The sequence below is a fragment of the Grus americana genome, chromosome 12 (genome assembly GCF_028858705.1).
Source record: "Grus americana isolate bGruAme1 chromosome 12, bGruAme1.mat, whole genome shotgun sequence".
Classification (NCBI taxonomy): Eukaryota; Metazoa; Chordata; class Aves; order Gruiformes; family Gruidae; genus Grus; species Grus americana.
Window position 1 is genome coordinate 7726890 of NC_072863.1, and position 22543 is coordinate 7749432.

The window sequence follows — 22543 nt, forward strand, 5'->3', positions numbered from 1 at the left end:
GATGGGTAAGGGCAAGGTCTGAGCCCTAGCGTCACGAGCAGCCTGACCCAGCATGGCTGCGGGAGCTCTCCAGTGGTTGAGTCAGCCCTCGTGTCAGCTCCTCAGCTGTGAGACACAACGATTACAGCAATAATTCAAGTCAGAAAATTGACAGAACCGTTTAATGTATGTGAGAGTGACAGTGAGTCATCTCTGATCACTGTGTTTAGCAGCCTGGAGATCCACAGGCACCCAGGACAGCCTCAGCCCACATCTGCATGGCAGCTCAGGACAAGGAGAAGCAGTTCAAAGTCACTGTCTTCTTCCTTCCAGAGAAGGTTTCACATGGGTTTGACCCCGAAAGGCCAAGGCAGTGAGAGGTAGGACCTGTTGTAGATGGGGGCTTGGGGGGTGGTGGGATAGCACGTCTGTTATCTGCAGTCTTTATCCCCTTCTCCTTAGTGTGGTGGCAAGCTGGTGCATGTGACAGCGAGCACGTTAGCCCATGTCAATTGTGTTTCTGGTGTGAAATGAATTGTTAAAAGCAGACTCAAATGCTAATAAAGTTTTGCAAAAATCTCTTTAGGATTTCAGTTCAGGAGCAGAGTACGCTGGTAACATGGAAGTTACAGATTAGTAGATTCAAAAGTAAAAGGAAAGGTGGATTTGTTTTCAACCTGCAAAGACCTCACTTCTTAAATGAATTCTGTGAGAACCCATTAAAAATTTATTTTGTGTTCTCCAGCAGTCACTTAAGATGCAAGTGGAGTTGTGGGGGCTAATAATAAAAATTCTGGAAGCGTTTATGTGGCATACAGGGCAAGGAGCAATAGAAAGACTCCTACCACTGGTGATTAGGAGCTGTGCAAATACTGCTGAGCACACGGTTTGCAAAATTGAACTGTCCGAAGCAGCGCAATGCTCAGCAATGAGTGTTTGCAGGACCAACGTACTCGAGCACTTGTTTTGACAGTTGTATGGGCCAAATATTCAGCCTCTGCAAATTGCTCTGAAGCTTTTCTTGATTTTTTTTTTCTGTTTAACTAGAGCTGATGTGAATCCACAAATTCCAGACATTTACAGCAAGAAAAAGTCCTTTCCATGTTTTAAAGTTGTTGAACCAGCTTCTAGAATAAATGTTTTAATTTATTTTGAGCTATGTAAAGGCCCAGTAGGCATAAATAGGATAACGACATGAAGTAGTGACTTGTCTCTAATATGGATGGTTTCAAAGCAGTACAAAAAGTGATTGTGATATCCCCAGAGGCAGATCCCCAACTCCAATCTGCAGTATGCAATGTCCTTACTGAGTTTGAAGAGAGTGGCTTTTTCTTCTGCTAAAATAAGGACTACTTACTACATCCTAAACACTGGATGCTAATTTATAGCTCAGTATTGAGATAATATATTTTTGTCTAAGACAGACATTTGTCTTTGCTAACTTTGATCTACTGTTATAAGCTAGAGGACTGCAGTATTCACTTCATGCACTGGAATGTGAAATGTGATGATTTTTTTCTTAGAACTCTGCTGTGCTTGCTGCCTTGGGTTATTTTTTATGTCATTTACAGTGCTGAACACCAATGTGAGCATATTACGCAATGTAGTGTAAAAAATATATATAAAGGCAATAAACCCCACTGTTATTTCTGCTTTAAGAGAACAGCCTTATTTGATCATTTTGCCTTTTGATTTCTGAAAATATTAATTCCAAATAGTGTATTGCAGCTTGAGTGTTCATGAGTGCACATTTACGTGTGTTGTAGAAGTTCCTGCTGCAGAGCCATCTCCCAGGGCTGGCAATGGATAGTAGCTCTGCAAGCTCAGGGAGCGGCAGCCACCTGGGCATGGAGATCATCTGTAGCAACATCTGAATTTCATGCTAAGTTGTTTGGAAATGTGTGCTGGTTTGTAAAAGATTTATTTTTTTTTTTCTACGACCTTGTTGCTGTGCCCTTCCCATTGGTGACAACACGTCACTCAGTCATGAACAACTGCAAGATATGTTGGCCTTGGCCGGGCTGTTTTGAGCAGACCAGCGATCTGCTAAGCCACAGTCACTCAGATGAGTTATTTACAGTTTGGCTTAAGCACAGTACCTCTTGGGTTTTTAACTCTTTTTTGCTAGTATGCAAACACATAGTATTGAAATTCCTTTCCGATCGGGCTTTACTCGTAGAGTGCCAGCACTTTTGTGTTCTGGGTTGTGTGCACAGCCATCTCAACACACCTAGGGTCACGCAGACATCATTGCGAATGTACTCTAAGCTACACCAGTGGCAGCTTTCATGGTTTATCTTCCCTCACTGACTACGCACCGGCTCAGTGAAATGAGCGGCTGTGTGGCATTGGCGCTCCTATCTGAGTGAAGACAGCTTAAAACAGTGGGAGGAACCAGACAATCTTGTAATGTCGTGTTTATGCAGCCTGTCTCGGTACCACCTCTGGGCTGTGCACACCTGGGGGAGGTTGGCTTCTCCATTTTGGGGAGCCAAGAAGGTCCTGCTCATCCACCGCCTGCCTGCAGGGCAGGAGGAGGGCTGCCAAGACATCTCCCTGCAGAGTCCACTTGAAGAGGGAGGAGCTGGTGGCTTCGTGCTCACTGAGGTGACATTAGCTCCAATTTCTGCTGTGAGCTTCTGCCTGTTCAAGCTGGAATAAATGAGCAGTGAAAATCCTCCTCGCGTGCTCCCTGATCTGTCAGGTCAGTGTCGTTAGCCAAGTCGCTGCACATTTGCTGTTTACAGCAAGGTAGCGAAATCCTTCCTACTGTCTGTGACCCAGCACTGATCACCTCTCTCGCCTTGTCTTTCAGATGGTCTAGCAGCTATCTCGGTGAATTGAAAGATACCACCTTAAACATAATAATGATAATAATATAACATTTAAACTCATGCTTTATGAAAATTAATGTCATTCTGGTGCAGTTAGGCTGCTAGTATATAGTGGATGTGCTGCCTGCTATGTGGATGTACCACAATACTGTACAAAAGTAAGCTGTTGGGTAGTTGAGAATGATCTCAATATACAGAACATGTAGCTGGACTCTACAAGCGTGATCATTAAGGTGGACAGTAACAGGAAAACAGGTAGTTTAATCTTCTGCTAATTTGACTCAGTGCTGATTAAATTGATTAACAGTGAAAAGCAAAACCTCTCTGTGTATATGCAGCAAGTGCATTGTAGCTACACTGTGTAACAGTGATAGCATAATTACACATGGATGTATGTAATGTCCAAAGGGATTTAGATAAGTGTAGAGAGGGGAAAAAACATTTTCAAGTACAATTGCTATACCTGTGTCAATTGAAGGCTTCTGAAATGTGGTTCTTTTATTTCAGGAAGTCTTGTGAATATTGTTGCACATCATTCTCAGTGGATATGCTGTTCAAGTGGATATAATGACTTAACACTTCGCAGGCCAGGTGGATGCTGAGGGGAAGCTGGCTAATTGTCAAATTATTTGAGGTCCGTTATTCAGTCACAGCGTCAGCAACCTGGAAGTTAGAGTTTTCCCCTGGCTGGCTGGGGAAGCTGTTCCAGCAGTGGCTTCTGCAGTAGGTAATACTCTGGTAAATAGAAATGACGGTGTAGGCAGAGATTTCTCTTGGTCATATGAATGGCTCCATTGAGACTACAGTTGAATAGTATTTTTCAGGGTGAATAACTTACTGGAAATTTTTTTGGCGTTGCATCCACCTGTGGATGGAGGTGAATTTAACTAAGGCTTTAGTCCAAGAAAAGAATATGAGAAAATTGTGGACTTTCTTTTGACTGTTTTAAAAATAAAATGTTTTGTGTACGTGTGTGCTTGTATGTACAGAGACTCAGTTTGTTTAAGCTTAGTTTTTAACCTATTGAAAATAACTTCCACCCTTAATATGAAGAGGAATATTGTTTTCAGGTTAAATTAGGTATATGGTTTGTTTTCTTTTCTGAAATGATATAATCTGCTGTCCATCCAGCAGCCACGTGCATAGCTTTGGCAGAGCCGCTCGCCCCTTTCGGCAGGGCTGCTGAACCAGGGCAGCGTCCAGGGGTCTGAGCTTCCCCAGGCTGTGGGAACATGCTGCACGCCTCTCTGTGGCACACTGAGGGTTTTTGCTCCTGCTGATTAGTTTTCTGTGCTTTGCTTTGAAAGATTTCCTCTGAGGCCATTTCTCAGAACAGCTCTTGCTGTAATGAGTTTGAATTTTAAAACACTCCATTTCTTGCCTCCTTCCTTTTGTTAATCCACAGTAAATGAGGCAAATAATTGGGAGGTGTCACCTGTCCTTTCATGAATGGTGCTTCTATTCTCGTCCCCTTCTTCCGAGTGAAATGCCCAAGAGCTGCAGTAGTGGAGAGTCTCTGGAACAGAGTCTTAGTCTATTGTACTGCTGCTCGTCTCCTGTTCCCCAAGAGGTATGGCTGATCCTTCTTTCAGATTGCCAAGAAGGATGCAGTTTTTTATTTGATGATTTTGTTGCCTTTTGCAGGCTTCTATTCCTTGTTCTGCTCTTCCAGGATGATTCTGATTTCTATTAGTTCTTTCTTTGTGTTTTTGTTTTTCTTTTCTCCTCACCGCTAGGGAAATTTATGTCTCCTTTTATAGCCCTTCTGTTGTCAATAGATGCTCTATAAATAGGAAGGAAAAAAGCTACAGGCATTCTCACTTGTCTTGACTTCCTGTGTCATTTGAAACTATTCTCTTAGCTCCAAATAGGGATAGATTAATAATTAAATTCTTATTAAAGTTACGTTGCATAAGAGCATTCTAATATTTCATAAGTAGTGAACTATAGCTCTCTACAGCTCTCTCAAAACCTGTTAGCTTCCCACTCATCCCTGGACCTTTCTAGCAGTTCTCTTGCCACCTCCTCCTCTGCTTTGCCTGATTTTCACCACACTGCAAGGATATTCTCTTGGAAACGGTGTCATTCCTTGCTTTTTCTCCCAGCCTTTCTCAATGGAGGGAAACACAAGTTCAGTGTTGTGGGTTGTGTGGCTCCGAGGTATTCTCTGCATTGAGCTGGTCAGAGTGGGTTTTGGGTTAGGTAGGGGTAAGTGAGGGGTGTGAGCAAGCTCTCGTTTCCATCCGGGGCTGCCTCCCATCTTCTCCTGTCATCCAGAAGGCTCCCTTACTTGCGTCTTTGCAGCAGAAAGAGGAATGGTTGATCCACAGGCTGCGTGTTTGTGCGTTAGGTGGCAGCCAGAACTTGATCTGAAGATGCAACACCTTTTGGTGGCTGTGCAATTTGATGGGTTATCTTCTGAAGCTGGCCAAGCTGCCATTTCGGTATCCTCCCTTGAGCCAGCCCCTTCTTCTCCATGAAGTGTCCCTGATAACCCTCTGGCGTGCTTACATCTCTGCTGTACGCTGGTCTGTGTGCCTGTTGCTCTTGATACGCACACTCCAGAAAGATGAATAGTACACTGTAAATTACTATCTTGTCTGCTGTGGTGCATGGAGCAACCCACCTGTTTGGAAAGCAGCCAGTTTGCGTTTATTTTAGCAGATGGGAAAAGCAGAAAGCCACTCAGAGTAGGCAGGGAAGCAATATTTATTCATTCAGTGGCAAGCACCGCAAAGTGGTGAACTGAGCTGCAGAGCTAAATAAGAGTGGGCACACGTCTTGCATAGCAAAACTGCAAATCCTGGTGGCTGGGAAGGGAAAGACAGTGGGTCTGCACAATGGAGAGTAAATTGTGGATGTTACTAAGCCCTCGATGAGCAGGAGCGTGGATCTTCTCTTTATCACAGCTCGGATGCGGGAGGCTGACAGCACTGCCTAGCAGCATCTGGAGGGGAAACTGCAGGTCTCCCAAACCCTGCTCTTGCACGTGGGCACAGTAAGATCACGGTTATAAGCAGCTGCACCACTGAATAGTGGCCAGATTAGAGTTAATCAAGCACTGTTTGGTAGTAGACGGATGCCTGGAATAGCTAGGAAAGAAGGCTATGTGCAGAAATATTAGTGCCCTTTCCACAGGGGAAGGAAGAGATGGACTCTTAGCAGAATTTATCAACAAATTTTTGATGTTGGATGTCATTGTCTTTATTATGCACAAGGATTTAAATGCAGCCTTATCTTGGCTAGTCTTTTTAGAAGATAACAGCCTATTACTGCTAGCAGTTAATCCAATTACTCTTTTAGGTCAAGGAGGAATGTTCTGTGCAAATATTTTTGGAAGATCTGTAAAAATTATTCTGTGTAGTTGACCCAAAGAGAGCCTATTTCAGAATTTTTCAGCAGAACAAAAAGTTTAGAAATTCCTACACATATTGAAAGAAACATGTTCAAAAGGGCTGCAGGCTTTCAATTTTGATTGGAAGACAATAGTTGCTTGTTTTAAAAATGAAGATATTTCACAATGGAAAGTAGCTTCAAATCAGAAAATAAAAACACTATCTAAAATCATCAGTGAAATTCTTAGATGTGGGGGTGAAGGCAGGGTTGTGCAAACCTTAAGAATTAATTCAGAATTAAATGTTTTGCGTAAAGCAAGTTTTACCCACATCATTTTGGCTCGCTTTGTTCCTGGTTCTCTAATAAGGATTTTATTGAGTGTATTGGAAGGGACTGTGCAATAACTGCTGATGATCTGTCTAAAGCAGGGAGGAGCTCGCTCTTGGAGAGGAAAAATCCACCTGTGGATGAACTGGAACAGATTTAGGTGGAGTTTGTTCCTACTTTCTTGCGAGGGAAGGTGTCGCATTTGATGAGTCAGATTGGACATTATGCTTTGGTTGACCAAGCCCTGGGAGTAGGACTGTGGCACTCCATCTCCTCCCGCAGCCTTTTGCAGGGGGGATTTCTGTTCACTGCTTCATTTCCATGTAGGAATGAGGCCCCCAAGTAGGATTAGGATTTGGCAGAAAACTTTGGGGGTCCTTAATGCTGCAGCCTGTGCTGTGACTGCAGCAGTTTGGGGCTGTTTGCATGAGTTTCGAGTTAGCGTGGTTGGCTGCAGCTGCCGCTGGGGTAGCAAAAACTGATATTCGATGTGGGATGGGGAACCTTCCCCGGGGGCTGGGTAAATGCTGAGATCCAGGCTGCTCCTGCCTATGTAAGTGCTTGAGAATCTCTGCCTTACATGGTAATTACAGCAGGAGCTGGGTCGTTGGCATTACCATAAGGAGTATTTCTTGGACATCAATGGTGAATTTTAAATATTCCTGTGACATTTATGCCATAAATAGGAGTTTATCTTCTGTCTCCCACCAGACACAGAAGAGAGCTCATAGACCATATACTGTTGAATCCTAAAACCCTCAACTCCTAATAACCAATTGCAGTCTAATTTAGATCAGCAGTTTGAAAAATCATTAGTTCAAGTAGTAAAAGCTCTCCATTGGATAGGAATTTGCTTCTCCAAGACTGTAAGTGTCTGAACTCTTAGAGACAGCTATTGCCTGTCTCAAAATTTATGCTCTGTTCATGCACACCAACTGTCCTTTTAATATCAGTTCAAAAATAAGCACAGATAAATAGTTGCTGTAGAGGAAATTTATAGTATTGGTTTGAGAACAAAAGACCAGGCACTGCTTCCCAGTAAGAGGAGTTGTGCTGCTGTGTTGCTGGCAGGCTGTCATCCATCACGGCCTCCATCCAGCCGCAGCCTCCAGATGTAATGAGAGTTTTCATTTTGAGTGGAGTTTTAATTTTGAAATATCATCTAAAGAAACTCAAGGTAAAAGTTATGTCTTCCACAAGGTATTTTTGCTGTTTTGGTTTTTAACACTGAATGAGTGTTTCTTGTGTGATGCCTGGTTTTGGTGGTGCACTGGGGAGAAAGGAGTGGGACAAAAGGAGGGACTTCAGAAACGGTTTGTTGTGAATAAAAATTAGAGAATATGGCTGCTTGTATTTCCTGTGATATCTGCCTTCATTGTGAAAATTGCAAGTCAGAGTCAACAAACTTCAAAGTTGCAAGCACACAGATGCAAGCTGAAAGTAAGGTTTCTGGGTGACTCAGAAATGCCGGGGCTCTTTGGTAAGAATCCTTCATCGGGATTTTGGCAAAGCTGGACAGGGAAATGGTATGGATAGACTGTGTTACCATTAAGAGGATTCGAGCTTATCACAACCCTAGAATAGAATTTTATTTTATTTTTTAATTAACTTGTAAGTGGTTTTGTGCCCTGAGTTCATTATGTTGTTCAGGTGGCTAACAAAAATCACACCTTCAAATAGAATAAATTAGAGAGAGAACAAAGCAGTAATGAAAAGAAGCAAAGGGAATTGTTATTGCATGTATACCTGAGAGCTTCTCATCAGCTGCTTCAGTGGGGAAAATGTTATTACAGAAAAATACCCCACTTTCTTACTCATTCCCTGTCCTGCAGGCACTCACTTGAAACAAGTTATGTTGGAGGGTTTTTTCAGTTTGTCCCTGTGAGGGGCTGAAAGCAGCTTGATATCCTAACGTTTTCTCTAAAAGGGAAAAGACATTTCCTACATAACTCTAAACGGCCCCAGGGGCCTGGGTCACTTCACTCGTGACCTTTCCTTTTTGTGGGTGGAGGAGGCAGAGGATGGAGGAGGTGCTCCATGAGCATCGCCATTTCGTTTCACAGCACGGCCTGGCAGGCTGCAGCGGTGAGGCATGTGCTGCTGCTCTTATTTTTCCAAAAAGATTCGTATTGGGGGAATGTTTTTTTACAACTTGCTCCCTTGTGCCAAAGAGGGGGATTTTCTTCACTTTGTGGATGCATGATTTAAGAAGCACTCTAATGCTCTTCATGGCTTGAAGATCTAGTGTAGAGCTATGGCATTAGTTCTTCTGAAATGCCAGAAAAAGTAATTTATTGCAAGTGTAAGTATCCTGGGGCTCACCGCATGTAAAACTAATGAGACCAAGAAAAGTAAGGGAACTGAAGGAGGAGGGAGGAAATTTGTATTTCAGGTAATGACCTGAAAAGGTCATTCAAGGAGGGAATGGATCCATGGAAGTATAAAAATTTTGTGTTAAATTGTGTCATACATACAAGAACAGTCTAACAGGAACGTGGGGATTTCTTTTGCCTGGATATCAATACGTATTTACCCAATGGTTACTAGAGCCTTTAGCTAGAAGAGCCGAAGTCTCTCCGTGTAAAACTGGGGTGGGGGATGATGCTTCCTTACAGCTTTATTAAACTCTGAATTATATCAAAGAATATTCAGTTGGAAACTGAGCCAAGGCCTGTGGACAGGTTGATGTTACGGTTTGTGGCAATTCTAGATGGGACTGAAATGCAGTTGGACATAAAAGAAAGACACAAACCAGCAGAGTGTTTAGCTGATGTGTTTATATAAAGTAAACATGTTTGACTTTATCTTGAAAAACATCCTGGTGCTGGCAGTCATCCTAAACATCATTTTCCTCTCTCTCAGTAAGGCTTATAGGAAGAAGGATTTTTTTTTCCTACTGGCTTATTGTCAGTAAGTTTTTGTTATTGAAATTATTATTATTTTTTTAAAACTAAGGAATATGCTACAGAGTGATATTTAGCAACTTGAATGTTTTGAAACATAATAGTTACTGCAGCTATTTTATGCTAACTGCTGAGCAAATTCCTCTTATGTATACATCAGTTGTTGTGATTTTGGTCTCTCCATCAAATTATGAGGGGAGGGTGGGGGGAAGAAAAAGGATGTTTTTAATTTTTTTTTTTTTAAAGCCATGAAGTATTTAATTATCATCTTCCAGCTGAGAATATACAAGTTCTTTACTAGTATCTTAATCACCTGTGTCCATGACATACGAATTCTTGTCCCTGTTTTACTCATGGGGAGATGGAAATGTAGACCAGTGAAGTCTTTTACCCATGAGGATGGAGAGTACGTTAGGGTGAGTAGCTGCCAAAGTATAACAACAGAGGCATAGCTGAATGTTGGAGGCTGGCAGGATGACTATGCATCTGCCTTCAGGAAGGTGGCCAAGGAAATGTAGATGTGCCTCAGTGAAGGTTTCTTCTAACCGCTCTTGAGAACAGCATCCCCATGATGGAGTGAAGCTGGGCATCTGCCAGGCTTCTCGTGGCTCTGCTGCTGCCCTTGTTGAACTTGGTGCTGGCTTGTCATCACTACCCAAATTAGCCGATTTACAGCTAGCTCGTGTATCTGTGCATTACACAGACGAGTGTAAGCATATCTAGATCCTGAAATTAGCAGAATCTGTAATGGAGGGAACAGTTGAGTGAAAACACTGTCCTTTGCTCTACATAGCACAGTATGCAAAAACTGCTTTGGATTTTTGTTAATTCCCTAAAATTTACTGTTTCTCTCCTACTCTGGTGTATGTGTGATTCTTTCCTAAGTGTGTTTTTTATTCCATTAGCAAAATCATAGCAGATTCCTGGTGATATTTCTCCCTTTTCCAAAGTGCTTGTTCACAGTTGTTTAATAATGATTCTTTCATGGTTGTGCGCTGATTATTTTTAGTCATCAAAAATGGACGTCATCAGGTTTTTAAAGCTTTTTACATTAGATTCTGTGTCGTTGAAACTTCCTTCCGGATTGGTTCTTGGGACCCGTAATTGAGGTCCTGTAGCTGTGATTTCAGCATCTCCATGAAGGTGTCTGGCTGTCATCATAGCAGGGAAAAGGAGGCATTGGGGTCAGGAGGTTTTCCTAGTTTTGTAATAAATTCTCAGCCTGACTTGAGGCCATTCATCATGTTAAGAAAAGGTTTTAGCTGCTCCTTTCAAAACACTGACATCAATTCAGTTATCCATACATCATTCCAGCATTAAGGCTTTATCAGAGCTGTGGTTCCTAGGGTTTGTTCCAGATGTCAGTGCTATGATGGTCCTCAAAACCAAGGCTCACTTACACCTGCTGTCCTGGATTCTAGAAACCTGATGCACTTTTGTTGATTTCAGCATGTTCTTCAGTGAAGGTGTGGTTCTCTCTGTGGCTTATTTGCATTTAAATAAATCTGTGTGTAGATGATATGAATGTGTAGGTGACTGGTAAGGGACCAGTTATATCTTTTCCACCTGTTTTAGTGAGCTTGTCCTAGGTAGGGGTGGACCTGCCTAATGATGTCAAGCAACTATTTGCCAAACACTTGATGAATGGAATCAGTCTGTGGAGTTGATTTGCAGATGCTGTGTGTGCCCTCTGAGCTTACAAAAGCTGAGAAATCATAGCCCAGTGGCTAGAAGCATAGGTCCTTACGCCATACCTCTGGGTAATGACCAGTAGCTCCTTCTCCCCTGCAGACCCTGGTTAGCAGCTGCAAGCCTGATTTCTGCTTTTTTTTTTTTTTTTTTTCAGTGAAGTGGCAGCCCAGCATCACGCAGCATTGAGCTTTATGGGCAGTTCTCTCAGCTCCCGGAGCTCGATGGGACTTCTCAGGATGGGCTGTGCCTCTCAGAGGGCCAGCCCAGGGACATGCCTTTTGCCCAAAGCTGAGTTTTTGACAGCGGGGCGTGCTCTGCTGTGTATCAGCCAGCTTGCTGGCAGAAGGTAGCTGTGCGTTTCACTCCTCTGCTGGCTATTCATGTTTCATGGCGCGCATTATCCTTTATGCCTGTAAATGTCAGAGGGATGCACCGTAGGGCTCCCGCACTGTTGACGTCAGTGGCACTACGCGCAGATTGCTCTGGCTTTACACAGGCCTGCAACAGCAGCTTCTGCGTGGTGTCTGCTTGGAGGAGTGACCCATCAGGGCTTGTTGGTCTTCAGCTTATCTTGGGTGTTGAGTCTTAGTAATTACTCCCAGCAGTTGCCCTTCAGTTTCAGGGCTGTCAGTATGTTTCATGAACACTTACGTACCCTTCAAACGAGCCAAAGTAAAACTAGTATTGTTAAGGGAGCAATTATATAGCAACCCAGGCCCTGTGCTCCATTGACCTGCTGCTCTTTTTTGAACCACTTGTGCTTTCCTATTAGCTCATGCATCCCTTTTAATGACACTTTATATGGATTATTAGTGCGTGTTACTGACGCTGCGTGTAGTCTAATGAAGCAACAACAGCCAAGGTGCAAAATGTCTCCTGTGAATTAATGAGGTCTTGAAAGAAGGTGACTGCCCACTGTGAAAAGAAAGACTACCAAGTTGAATCACTTATTTATCACCTAGATATGACTCTGACTAGTACCATTCTTGATAGGCGAGAAAAAATCAAGTGCGTGAAAGTGCAAGAGGATAATATTTGTTTGAGGGGATCCATGTTTAAATCTGACAGGTTTTTCAAATGATTATATGTTGGCAGATATTTAGGAAACAGTTAAATTGTTTGAATTAATGCCCAACGCTTCTAGAAGCATATAAACTTACAAACTGCTAGTGCATCAATAGTTTTAGACTAGCCTATCAATAGTTTCTTTCCTGATTGTCGGAATTTTACTTTCCTGATGCTTGGAATTTTTTTTTAATTATTATTTTATTTGCCATGGGGTTGGAGAATCTCAGCTCCATTTTGGCTGTGGTTTTATATCTCTGCATCACACTAAAAATAACTAGTAGTGGAGAGAGACTGTCTTTTGAAAAATCATTTAATTTTTGTTCTTGAGAGATGATCTGTGCCTTAAAGCTGAAAGCTGAGGAATCTCACTATCTCTGTTATTAAGACTTCATATTTTAGATAGTGGAAAAGTGTTTCAATTCTTTCTGGTAATGTAATACTTTGAGGTAGCTGGAGCTTTCTGTATGCTATATGTTTTATCTTTTTACCGTTTAATAGTCTGACCCCGTTCAGAAAACATTTCAGACTGCATATCATTTATATTATTAATGGCAGTATTGATTTCTAAGATCAACTTTAAAAAATGACTTGCTGTTTTACAAGAAAACCATCAAAAGGATTAATGTGCTTTTTCTTTGTACATCTACTCTTCTATCCATTGAAAATTATGATCAAGCCAAATGTCATTGGATTATCATCCTTGCTCTAAGGAACCGTGTATAATTACATATCCTGATAAAGGCATGTTCTTTTTACTTTGGGGAATAGATACACTGGTGTTGCATTACTTGCAGATGTGGAATGATTACTCCCTGATGTTAATGTAGAGATTGCCTATGGCTAGGCAATAAAAGCATGCTTTGTTTGCTTTTTTTGCTTAATCTGCATGCAGAATAGATATAGGTGCTATAGGAGAATAAAGCAGAGGAGAGAACCTTGTTGTTGCTTTTTGGAGCAGGGTGTTACTCCACTGTTTATTAAAGTTGCATGAAACAATATAAAGTGTTGATGTTTATGAGAAGCGTTGTTTATAAAAGTAAATATTTTCCTCACCTTTCTACCACTGTGACTAAGATACTTTACACTTTAAATTTTATTTTCCTTCCTATAAACATTTCTTCCCCTCCTTTCTTTCCCCCACCCTAACATTATGTAGTTGATTTAATTCTCTAGATTGCTTTCCTCAAACTCTAACTTGAGTTCATTTTGTTATGTGGTGACCACAGTTATGGATGACACTCCCCCTGGCACACAGGAGTACATTATGTTACGGCAAGATTCGATCCAATCTGCGGAATTAAAGAAAAAAGAGTCCCCTTTTCGTGCTAAGTGTCACGAAATCTTCTGCTGCCCACTGAAGCAAGTGCACCTCAAAGAGAACACAGAGCCGGAAGGTTTGTGGCACTATGGATCCATGTTCTGTTTGTTTCTATTATTTTTATTTTTCCATGTATGTCCCGAGAGTGTGCTGTGTGTTTTCCAGCCTGTGTCAGTGTAGTGCAACTGATGCAGGAAGCGTGATGCACTCCATGTCCCCCTTTGCTTGCCTGTTAGTGTCTGGTTCGGCTATCACGGGACACTAGAATATAAGCCATGTACGGTATCATTCTAGACAAGAAGTAAAATGACGCTGCTTTTTCTTAAATAAAGTCTGTTTGTTTCAGCTCTCATCATTACACACTGCCCTTTTTTTGGCTGCCAAAAGTTGCTTGCTACTTAAACAGCATCAATTCCTAGTTGGTTCTTTCCAGTAACATTTCTGAAGCTGCACTCTGCTGAAAATATGGCACTTAGGCTCAGATTCAGCTTATCCCCAACACCTTTCACTCCATAAGGCTTCTGCATAGCGCTAGAGAATGCTCATGACAGCTGTACTTCAGCGAAGCAGGATGAAGTTTGTATGTAATGCACGCCCAGTTGCATTTTGGAAAATGAAATGCATGCAGAGCAGAAAAAAAATAAGTAGAATGTTTTCCTTTTCAGATAAAGCGAAGGTATGGTCTCTTCTAATGCTGTGTTTACTAATATGAAATTACTAATGAGGTTTCTATATCTTTAACTTGTTGTTCTAGTGTACATAAGCTTAAGCTATTTTAAATTATAGTTTTTAATATTTTCTCTTAATGTTCAATATGTGTTTTGCATTACTGCCTCATATTCCATGTGGTAAGCCTTCTACTTTTTGCATAAGCTACAGTATCTGCCAAGACAAATAATGCTACTGCTGGTAGATGTATTTTAAGATGAAATATTCAGGGCTGGATTCTGCCACAATTGAGTCTGCAGGAATGCCAGAGTGAGCAGGTTGGAGCCCTTTCGCACAAATCACTTGTATTATTCTCTCTGTAATGATGAACATCGGTTGCTGAGCTGTCACTATTAGCTCAGCATTAAATATTTCAGTCAATTGCTTTCTCCTGGTACATACCCCAAATTTTGCATGAATGTTCTTTGCACCACTTCTGGGAGATCTGTGTCTTTTATGTAAAAAGCATTTTACTAAAATAGGATTTCTTTCTCATCTCACTAGAAATATTAAGTCTGACACAAACACTAGTGTAAGGTGTGGAGAGAGGTTTTTTATTTCAGTGATGATATAACTGAATATTAAAATTGGGTTTTGAAACCACAAACCTCAATTCTCCTCTCAGTTCTGGGGCTGACTCAATGGTAGTTGTGTTTTCATAATTCTGAACTCAGTAAACGTGAAGGAAAGGTGAATCCCATAGGACACTTCTGCATTAGCAAATATAATGAATTTGCTATCATCTGTCAGGTTTTGTGTTGTTCATGAGTAAATTATGAGCCCAGAACTGTTCATGTCAGGCTCCTCTATGAGTATGATGACAGCTGAGCTACTAGAGGTGCTCAGCATCCTTGGCAAGTGCTATTTGGTGAAATGAAAGGTTCCATGTGAGCCATAGAGAGAAGGGTCCTGAACTTGGCATCATTGATTCGCATGCTGTATTTCGCTTTTCCTTTGTGCTCATGTGGAACTCCAGCAGAAGCTGATGGTCATTTCAGTGGAACTTATACTGGGATTCCTGCTGGGGACTAGCTCTTAGCTAGGTCTGATCATTTTCAGTGAATAAATCAACAATTTACATGCTTAATAACATGTAATGTTCAAGAGGAACAAGGGAAGCGGAGTTCTGCTGGGCCTTTTATCTCCTGGGGGCATGGTTTGGTTGAGGAATTCAGGATCCGCTGGGAGAAGCTTGCGAGGTGCAGGCTCTAAGTGAAGACCCGGGGAGCATCAGTTCTGCCATGTTGTCGCCTGGAAGCCAACAATTGCTCTTCTTAGATTCTCCATAAATCTACATTCTCTCTCTCCAACAGCAGCTGTGTTACTCCTTCCTTCATGGCATATGGTATTGTTAATCGTTCTTACTGAAAATGTTTAGTTCTAAGAGGAAAGCTTTTCATCTTCTACTGCAGTATACAAGGATGAATGTCTCTTCCCCTTCCCCTTTTTATCCTTCCTCCTCTTCTCCAGGAATTTTGCGTTACTAGACAGGGCACAAGATGCTATGGCCATATTGACCTATCCCACCTGAGTTGATGGGAATTCATAGGAGTATCAATTTTTATTGTTGTCTGATTTCTATATGTTTTTCTGTGAAATATGTTTCCTCTAGCATGAGAGGGACAATATTTGTTTAGGAGTCCTTTTAGCCTCCATTGCAGCTTAAATTGCCTGGGCTGCGTTGGTCTTTTTCTTCAAAATCTGTGAATTGCCTGGCAATGGTGTTAGACCCCCTGAAAGACTGATGTATGTCATCTAAAGTGGTTTGTTGGCATGAAGCTTGGACAATTTTGGGTATGAAATGATGTGAACTGTGCTTTCAGTGCAAACGCTTAAACAGTCTGTTGAAGTTAATGGAGTGGCTGAAACAAACCCTACCTGCATACCTTCTAGTGCAAACCCAGCAGTTAACAGCTCAATTGTGCTGTGAGGATGAATGAAAATAAATGTTTAAACCTGTTACTGTAGCATAATTTACACATTTTTGAAGGTACTGGAAAGTACAGCAACTAAGAATCTATTGGGAAAGCTCTCAGAGTAAAATGTCATAATGGAGGTTTTATGGAAAACTGCAGACTTGAAAGACTCTGCAGAGTATTAAAATGTACCTTTTTTATCTGCTGAGTAATGACATGGGAACACATAATAAATCCTGCATGTTTCTAACTTTGCAACTCTTTGTCTAAATATTTCATTTAGATGATGGATTTCTTCTCTGTGCTTTTCAACCACTTTCATACAGGGTTAATGCTTGGGGTATCTCATTTAGCACTTCAGGATTTGAACCCCCTAGGCATGTATGATGATACCAGAAAAAGATTTTCCTGGCATTTTGTAGGGATGTTTGGGGAATGTTCTACTATTTGCTGAAAGACTTAACCACCTCACTCTGGTATCTCAACCAGGTGGCTCATCAGTTCTCCTATCTCAGGCCCATTTCTAAAAGCAAGAGAAGGAATAAGAAAGTCAGATCCATGTTTCCTAAATTACCCTGTCTTGGTTTCTTTTCTTTTCCTGACACTGTACCTGCCTGCTTGCAATGTCATCATTTTTCACAGCGCTCACATGCCTCAAAAACAGAATAGGCCCAGGGCCAGTACATTTGATACCAACCTGGAGGACACACAGAAGGTCCTTGGTGCAGGGACTATAGCAAGGACAGTCTTTTTTTAGGTGGTAGATGTGGAAGGAAGGAGGAGAACAATAGGATAACAACAATATTCTCTTCCCCAAATGTGGAAGTTTCCATTTAGGTCCAGTGCCAGCAGGGTGATGTCTGCCGGTCTGGATCGCAGTTCAGATAGGATCCTACGTTTCCTAATGCTGTGGGAAGCTTTGGACTAAGTTAAAAGATAAACTGCTGCTTTATTCTGCATCACTCCAGCTTTGTTTTGTCAAAGTCATTCTACAGTTTACAATGTCGTGGATCTCTCAAACGCAATAAAACGAGCGGACCTGACATCCTTACCTGGATGCTAGATCCTGTGGGCATTGTGCGTTGTTTACAATTACATCCAAGCGGCAGCAAAATACAGGGTGTTTTTGCAGCTTCCCTCAAGCCAGGAATACGCTGCTAGCCGGAGAAGGGCCATCTGAAGTACATTTTGCAGCTATTTGTTCTCTTAAATAGTTTAAACATAAGCTGCTGCTATCTGTATAAAACATGGTTACATGAAAAGAAGTCTGCTCCTGGAAAACTAATTTGAGTTGTATTATTACATCCAGAGGAGGGAATATAATGAGAGAAATGTTTTTTAAAAACACCCATTGGTTAGTCACAGTCACATAATCAAGAGTCTTGGCCTCTTGCCCACAGTTCTGTTTTCATGTAGGGGTTTTTTGCCCTTTTTTTTTCTTTTTCTTTTTCTTTTTTTTTTTTTTTTGTAACATTTAGTCTCCCTCCAGGCATACATAACCTTTTTACACAGAAAAGCAGACAAGCATGGCAAAATATGTATTGGGGATGGGGCGAGGGAAATCTGGGATAGCAGCTGGTAATGAGGAAAGGCAGCTTTCCTCAACCAACAGGAAATCTGATTAAATAGAAAATGTTAAGGATGCTAATGTGAAACAAGCAGCTTTGCGGTTGCCCTTGACAATGGCTTGTTATCTTCATCCCTAGCAATGGGATGACTGGCGGAGCCGGTCCCGGGGGCGAGGAAAAGGTAGGACATTTAAGCACGTTATGTGGGAGGCTGACTCTTCTGCCTACTCCATGTGCACACGTGGTTTTGTCACCAGCAGAAATTCGGAGCCTTTATGTTGTCATACTGAATGTCCCTTTGGTGCTCCAAGCGTTGTGTCACCACTGATAGTACTGTTACTTGGCACTCTAATTATACACTTTTCTTCTAGACCAGATCAGTTCTATTAGCCCAGCTCCCTCATTTAATTATGTTAATACATGTGCATTTCTGCATTTTAGAGGAGAAAAAGAAAGAAGAGGGAGGAGAACCTGTATTTGAAATCATGGAGAACTAAGAGGTTTTTAAACTTTATATATTGTTCAGAACTGAAGAAGACTTTGTATTCCAGTGGGGAATAATAGAGATGAGCCATGTGAAACATAGGTACATTCACCTGTGCTGGTCGTGTCTGAGATGATCTGGCACACTTGGCTGTGAGACACCAGTGATGAGGTTTAGCATCTGCGCTGTGGGTGCATCCAGCCTCAGACTTAATCTGGACTAACAGCTGCCTGAAAGAAACTTGCCGGTTCATTGAATATGGGCTACTACTAAGTTATATGATCCTATTTATAAACTTTATCAGCTTTATGGTCCCTTGATACTAAATTAATCACATTTTATAATCTTCCATGATGTTTTTCATCATGTCTTCTGTTTTCAGTGGAGGTGAAAAGTGAAGACTTGGTATCCCATTTGCCAAGGCTCTGGCCAACAGGAGTCTTTAACCCTTTCCTGCTGCAGCTAAGCTGTCTGGCCTGGAGCAGTTCATCCCAGCGAGGAGTGAGGGAGGGCAGGCGGTTTGCTATTGCCTGGTGTTGGGCCCTGCAGCCCTCAGTGCTGCCCTCATCATCACCCTTTCCCTCAGCAAAGCCTTGTTCTTGACTCTGCTTTTGCCTGTACCTCTTGAGTCCTCCTGTGGGGAACGTGAAGCTTTCGCCTTGCCTTGCTTCTGAGTCCTGGCACAGGCAAGAATCAGCAATTAGCAATGCCTGAGCCTTGTGCAATGCTAAATGAAAATACGCTCTAAATCCTGTCTGTCTGGATACACACAGAGTTGCTGCAGCTATGGGACCATATCTGTAGAGAAGGATGATCTAAAGGGAGTGACATAGACCACAAAAGCCCAAAGGTCTGAAGCTGCCACTGTTATAATGGCTTTCTCCCCCCGACTTTGACTTGAGTGATTAAATGATAACCTTCTATTTCGGGGCATTGGGAGGCAGTGGGGACAACTGCACTCTTATTTTCTTCAGATGCTTAGTACATAAAGCAGAATAGCTCAGTCCTATAAGTGGCTGAGCCCTCTTGCCCTGATCCTCCAAAGCCTTTAAGCACACGATTAACTTTAAACATGTGAGTGCTCCCAGCAGAGTCAAAGGGGTTGGAATGTATTTAATGAGCTTACCTGAACGCAGTCTGGGCCTGGCTCGGGTTCAGGCTCGGATAGTGCAAATCCAATGTAATTCCACCAAAATCCAAGATTTACTTAATATTTACTTGTCTGCAAATGAGATCAGATCCCCCTCATAGAGTTTAATTTGGTATCTTCTTTTCTTCCTCCTTCAGGAGTTTATATGGTCCTTATTGCCACAGCCACTCACAATCGAACATGCTTGTCCTCATAGCACTGCTGTGCAGTAGGGAAATTTAATGTTTCCCATTATAAAGAGGGAAATGAAGAATTTGATTCTCAAAACTATTTGGGCATCTCATCAGCATTAGTAATAATAACACTGCCTACTGAATAAGCTGAGCACCAGGTAATTAACTATTATCTTTGGAAGATTCTGGGGTATGACATTTCTAGCCATGCAAAAATACAGCAGAGCTGTATTCAACATTTTTCCGCATATTTAAACTTAGAATTTGAGTTTTTCATCTTTCTCTTCAGCAGCAGCTCTGCAGCAGCCTGTGCCGGCTGAACTGCCGGCTGCCTCCAGCCCTCCCTTCCTCTCACCTCCCAACATGTGCTTGTGCGTTGACCTGTGCTTTGGCAAGCTCCAGCACCAAGCACCACCTTTTCTCGCCACGTGAGTTACGGAGTGGCTTGGCACTAGATGAGCCCGGTGCTGGCCATGGCAGGAAGGGTGGTGTGGTGTGGTGAGGGACAGGAGCAGTCAGCGTCAGCAGGTGATGCATGAACGGTGACAGGTTATTAAGCTTCTATTTCAGCTTTACCCGAAGCTGTTATCCTCTACTAGTTCTTTCCTTTTCTGCACATTATTTACTTTTCACCAAGTACTTGGCTCTATGCTGGGTGTTTGCACGTCCAACTGTTTGCTGCCTTATAAAAAACATCTCTTTTTAAGGTGGCTGGACATGATTTAAAGAATAAGGTGGTGGTTTACTGTTTAAAGCACCAAGCAGGAGGCATCTAATTGTTGATTAAAATACTTCTGTCAGCAGGTATTACAATGATTACAAAGTGTATATTGAGGAAAGCATTTGAGATTTTAAAGAAAAGTCACTAAATGCAGCATTTTGAATGGCTTGCAAATCTCCTTTGTTCCTGAATTCACGTGTACCTGCCACCTCCCAGGAGACAGTGTGAGAGCTTTCCTTAGGGCTTTGCTTAGCTCCTGAGAGGCTTGGAGATCAGTGTGTTATACACAGCCATGGTTCCTGCGTCCTATTGATTTGATTTGCTAATTCCTTTTAACTAATACACCTGCCAGGTTATTCCTACCTGCCTAAACCCCAGACTTTTTCAAAGGTGTATAGCTCTTGCTGTCAGCTGAACATGACCTGAAACAATAAGGATTAGAGCTGGAAGATCCTTCTCACTGTGTATGCACACGCCTCTCAGTCCAGGAAATAGTGTGTGTATCTTTGTTTGTTGGACTTAAATCTTTAGAGTAATGTAGCTGGAGGAAAGGAGGATAAAATATAAGGAATAAAGGTAGTCTAGGCACCCTTTTTCCGATAGAAGAAGGGTTTCAAACTTAGCAATGCCACTGCTCTTTCCAGGCTGCTGCTCAGGCCAGCAGCTCACAGAGGGGGAATTCAGCTGGTGTCCGGCATCGATGGACTGATGGTCGCCCTGCAGTCACTTCTTACCCAGCACTCTTCAGAAGAGCTGATATTTAAGTCGTAGTTCCTGCAGACTATGTCCTTTGATCAAACCTACCATTATAAAGTACCTTTGTGTGTGCATCTGTTATTGAATCCCTAGTCCCTTTTGGACTATGTTATTTTTTCTGCTAGAAACTTTCTTTAGTGCCCAGGTGTTTCTTGTCCTCTGTAAAGCATCATCAGTTTTCAACCTTCTAGTCAGTGCTGATTTTCCAGCATATGCAGACCTATCTTTCTGGGTGACTGTGCTCATGGAGTCAAGTCCATAGGTAATAGATACACCGGGAGGGGCACTAAGAGTCCTCCCAGTACTTTTATCTTATGGCCATAAGTAATAAATTGGAAATTAAGTGGTTTGTTGAACTGGGTATTCCTGGTGGAAAAATTCAAAGGTGCGGCTGTAATTGCGAATTGTGTAATTGTTAGCCAAATTTGCACTCTCTGTCATCGGAGAAGTTTAAGTAATGGCATTAGGGGCAGTTTTAGCGCTTTTATTTCAAGAAAATGGGTTTTAATTCTCAAGCTGGAGCTGACCTCACCACTGAATAGGTCATGACAACCTAAAGAGAACTCTTATCTCTTACCTTACCTGTGTAGTCTTCAAGGCGAATCTTTTCTCTATGCCTTTTACTATTTTACTCTCATCTCGGAATAAATATTCATTGTGGAGACAGTATCTAGTACTTAGCATATCTGAAGTAGAACATTTAGACCAAATGAGTCACACTGATGTTTTTTTCTCATCTCATGTTTAAAGGACTCTTTGAGAGCTTCAGAGAGTGCTCCTTGTGTGGAGGAAGGCCTTTGTCTTGCTACTTTTCTATTCCATCACTCTCCTGAGAAACCATCAGACTTCGCTCTTCAATCTGTCCTCATTTTAAATAAGATGATGTAGTTCTTTATTAATAATGAAGGTTCTTCTTTGTACCTTATTCAACTACATGGTCCATCATAATTATTGCACGACCCTTTATCAGAAGTAACATCTGTAGTAGTTAAATATTGGCCTTTGGGTTAAGAGCACACCAATTTTTTCATGCTGTTCTAGGTTAGGACAACTCCGGAAACAAGGAGTTGTTAAACTTTTTAACTGCCATTGGAAAGTTATTTCCTTTCCCAAGGCAATCGCTTACAAAAGCATTTAGGCATGTCTGCATGGTGCAGCAGAGCGTACTGCAGAGATCCCCTAGCTACCGTCCCACATCTATGCAGCCCAGTGCAGCACCATGCAATGGCGTTGGTAATCTCAGAGATAATTAGCTTGAGTGACTCACAGTATTATGTTGCAGCATGTCTATGGTTTCCAGTTCCAGGGTTAGCTCAGCCCATGTCTGACTTGGAAGTTTCTTCTCTTCATTCCATCGGCAGTCTGGGCCTTCAGCAGCTGATAGCTCTGCGTGCACAAAAGTGAAGCCACAACAAAAGGGGAGGTTCATCAGAAAGTCTAGCACTCCTTACCTCTAGGATTATCTGGAAAAGGGGTGCGGTCTTACTTTGAGCTCAGTCTGGTCCCCATGTGCTCCCTCAACTCTGTTTTTCTCTCATGCTTCTCTGTGTTCTGTCAGAGTTATGGATGCCTTCAGAACAAAGCTGAAGAATTTGCACAGCATTGCAGTT

At 42.0% G+C, this 22543-nt stretch overlaps 1 protein-coding gene across 6 annotated transcripts in view; it reads left to right on the plus strand.

The window, feature by feature from the left end:
- FGF13 (fibroblast growth factor 13) overlaps positions 1-22543 on the plus strand; it is a 261574-nt gene that overhangs the window by 128942 nt on the left and 110089 nt on the right. For 4 of the 6 annotated variants that reach the window (XM_054839777.1, XM_054839780.1, XM_054839778.1 and 1 more), the window contains one exon: positions 13366-13533. The exons of 1 other annotated variant lie outside the window; for it this stretch is intronic. In XM_054839777.1, coding sequence (XP_054695752.1) covers positions 13366-13533 — 168 coding nt within the window. Of the gene's footprint in view, positions 1-342; positions 360-13365; positions 13534-22543 lie in introns of those variants that run through there. One more of the 6 variants, XM_054839783.1, reaches the window with a different exon arrangement.